At 34.4% G+C, this 3,604-nt stretch overlaps 1 protein-coding gene across 1 annotated transcript; it reads left to right on the forward strand.

Annotated features, from left to right (window-relative positions):
• Window positions 1-909: 909 nt before the first annotated feature.
• Window positions 910-2,854, forward strand: LOC116351879 (phospholipase A1 1-like). The gene is made up of 5 exons (XM_031784025.1): window positions 910-1,170; window positions 1,242-1,369; window positions 1,442-1,465; window positions 1,594-1,905; window positions 1,979-2,854. The coding sequence occupies exons 1-5, from the start codon at window positions 1,010-1,012 to the stop codon at window positions 2,626-2,628; spliced, it is 1,275 nt and encodes a 424-aa protein (XP_031639885.1). The 5' UTR covers window positions 910-1,009; the 3' UTR covers window positions 2,629-2,854.
• The last annotated feature ends 750 nt before the right edge of the window (window positions 2,855-3,604 follow it).

The raw sequence follows: 3,604 nt of genomic DNA on the forward strand, positions 1-3,604 counted from the left end.
ATGTAGAAATCGCGCATCGGACCCGTCCGTATTATTTTGGCCCTCTTAAACGCCTTTGAATTTTTTTTTAAATGATGTGAAAATTTGTATTGGGGGGTTTTTGGGTATGAGAAAACCGAATGTGACATTTATTTTGCGATAAATTTAAGTTTGGGTATTCTTTCTATACAAAAATAGCAAAAATGATCACAAATGGCCAAAAACATGAACTTTTGTATGGAAAGTATAAGGATGGGTCCGATGCGCGATTTCTACATGCATTTTTTTGAGAAAAAAAACATTACAGGTGTTCTCCTGGGATCCTCCCACATAGGTTATGGGGGTGTACATAATAAATTTAAAAAAACGAGGCACCCAACTGTACAGTGTACCACATCCCCACATTAACATGGCCAAAAAAACAGTTGCTCTGTGCTTCTCTATACCCAAAACGCATAGAAAAATGATTTTTAGCGATTTCAAAATTTTGGGGTGATTGCAATACTTTACTGCACACAGTGAGTGTGCCGAAAAGTAAAAACACAACGAGGCAGAAACATCTATCCGAATTCAAAATATTCAAATGATCCGAATGACGATTGTAGATTAATTACACATTTATTGCCAATATTCGCCAGTTTCATTTGGGTAAATAAAATTTGTTTGCAACTAAATGGGTCAGAATAGAAATTCGACTTGTGCGCAGAGTCTATAAAAGTAATACAACAACAATTCTATTTAAAAAAAAACTCTGTGTTCCACTTTTATAGACTCGGATAAGTCGGATCTTTATTCTGATCCATCCAATTTTCTTTCAACTTTTATAATGGAATTTGGAGCAAATATTCAATATGATATTATTTTATGAATAATTTATGTCTACTTTTGTGTTAAGTAAATGTAAAAAAAACTCACTCTTATTAACAATACACCTCTCATATACATTCAATTGAAGTTCGATCATTTGAGTTGGCTGTTTTGAATTTTGTTGAAAGTACGTGGATAAAAGTAACAAAAAATAAATGAAAAAATGATTATTTTCTTAAAAACGATCATTTGTATAGCATTGCTGACCGAGTGCAATGCTGTTGGAAACGGCAGTTCATCTAGTTCTTATGGAAGTAATTATTTGAATACTGATGCATTCAAATATCAAGGAGATCCAATTCGATTTTCTTGTGTAGCAAATTCGTAAGTATACCAAGTCTTATTTAATTAATCTCGTTCGGAACCATTTCTTTTCAAAATGTATTATTTTTTAGGAATTCTGAATTTTATACGATAGACGTAAATAAAACGATTCCGTCAGCTTTGGTTGATCATCTAGATAATGGAAAAAGTCTATCGTTATTTTTCCACGAATTTACGAATATTGTAGATAATTCAAGCGGTAAATATTCCTTTAATTTTTCAGTACTACCAGAAAAGGTCAGTTAAAATGTCAATTGTTACTCTTTCGTAGATTTGTTTTCTTCATTTGCTGGTGGTAAGTTCTCTCTCTCCCTTTCTCTCTCTCTTTTCTGATATTTTTCAATCATAATGTTTACACACTCACAATTTTCAATGAATATTGATTTTCTTGAGCTAAAAAACGTCAATTTCTTTTCACTTTAGAATGGTTGGAGGCGTCTGGAAACAATATTTGTATCGTAACCTATGCTTACACAGCGACTCCATCAATTGGTTTTACCAAGAATGAGATTTTGGATAAAATGCTGACTACCCAACGATATGAACACGTAGCAAAATTGGTAGGGGAGTTAGTGCTTGGCGTGCGAGAAAAATGTATTAATTCGAATAGAAGGCAATGTCTCAAACACTTATCACAACTTGATGTGAGTGGTTTCGGTTTTGGAGCACATATCGCTGGCAGAACTTGTCAATACCTTCAGCGAAAAATACGCCAACGTCCTCGGATACTATTGGGTATGTATTTTGTCCAAACATTTAGATGCCGTTCTCATCTTAACAAATGTGTTTTGTGTCAACTAAACAATAGCTTTGGATCCAATAAAGATTCCTCTCTTAAAAGAAAATAAAATAAAGGAAACCCTTAGGACGGTTGATGCTGATTATGTTCAAGTAATTCACTCCTCACAAGAGGTAGGAATATGGGATCAACTTGGACATGTCGATATCTACGTCAAATATGTGCCAGACACAGATTTGCGAGCTTTAAATAATGAACATGGAATCGCATTTTTCATCCATGTTGCAACGTCTACAAAGAGACTATATTTAACGGCCGCATCAAATGAAAATGGAACTGGTACCATTTCAACAGTTCAATTCAGGACAGGGACGATTGAATGTCCAATGGGTGTATACAGTACTCTGCAATTGGCTCATCGTGGAAAGAAATTTGGTTTGTGGTTGGAAAATCGTAGATCTAATTTCTGGACGAAATTGGGCTATTTAGCTGATGCCAAACTCCTGGCCAATCAAGCTGAAAGAAGGGAAAATGAATCGAGAGATTCAGACGACGACGAATGCAAAATATGCTACAGTAATAAGAAAAATATCCGTTTATCATGTAATCACGAAATGTGCTATAACTGTTGGGTTATGTGGAAATATACACTATCAGCTCGTGATAAATGTCCCATGTGCAGACAAACAATTACTAGTGTTGATGACTTGATATTATAAAATATTGGTAAAGTCACTACTTGAAAAGCAATTTTTACTTCATTTGAACCCCAAAATTCTATATATTTGAGACTCGGTGCTATTTGGGGATCGCTTCGAACAGAAAGTGAAAAAAATGCATTGAACATTTTGAATATTACATTTCTTTTTCATATTTACTGATTATTTACTCTTTCACTCAATAATAAATACCGAATAAAAACTCTTTATTTTGAAATAAAGCCAATAATTTATTTTATAATGAGTTACAGTGAAATTTAATACCAACAGATCTATTTCAAAAAAATGTGTTTTCGATTTTTACTTTTCCGCACACACCTAGTGTGAAGGGGGAAAGTATTGCAATGGGTCAAAATTTACGAAACCTCAAAAACATGTTTTCTGGACGTTTCTGAGGTCAGAGAACCCGAATCAGGCCGTTTTGAGCATGGTTGGTGTGGGTCTGTTCCACGTCGTACGTCGTACGTTGTCCGCCGTACGCAAAATTTGTCCATCGATTATCTCACCCCCCAGAAAAGTTATTTAAAATCTGACTGTACAGGATGATTGGGGGTCCCGAGGAATAGAAATCATTAGATTTTGAGCGATTTTGGTCGATGGAAAAAATTGTCATGCCTGGAGTGATACCTATGAAAAAGAGTCCAATTTTCGTCCAAAAGTCATACTTAATGTAGACTTAAACACTCAAAAATATGTATTGGGGGGTTTTCTGGCACGAGAAAACCGAATCCGAGGTTAATTTTGAGATACAATCACTTTTTGATACAGTTTCCTTAAAAAATAAAATGTCTTACATCCGTAAGATGAACTTTTCCGCACTGTGATCCACGACATGAAAGAAAACTAAATCTGACATTAGTTTTAGATAAAAATAATTTTCGAAGCACTTTTCTTATAAAAACTACTAAAGATGGGAATTTTTGTATCGGAGCCATGCCTATATGATATCGTAATCATGTGAAAATTTGCAGAGGTT

Source organism: Contarinia nasturtii, unplaced genomic scaffold (assembly GCF_009176525.2).
Source record: "Contarinia nasturtii isolate CC-2019 unplaced genomic scaffold, AAFC_CNas_1.1 Cnas_scaffold_6529, whole genome shotgun sequence".
In the NCBI taxonomy this organism is placed as follows: domain Eukaryota; kingdom Metazoa; phylum Arthropoda; class Insecta; order Diptera; family Cecidomyiidae; genus Contarinia; species Contarinia nasturtii.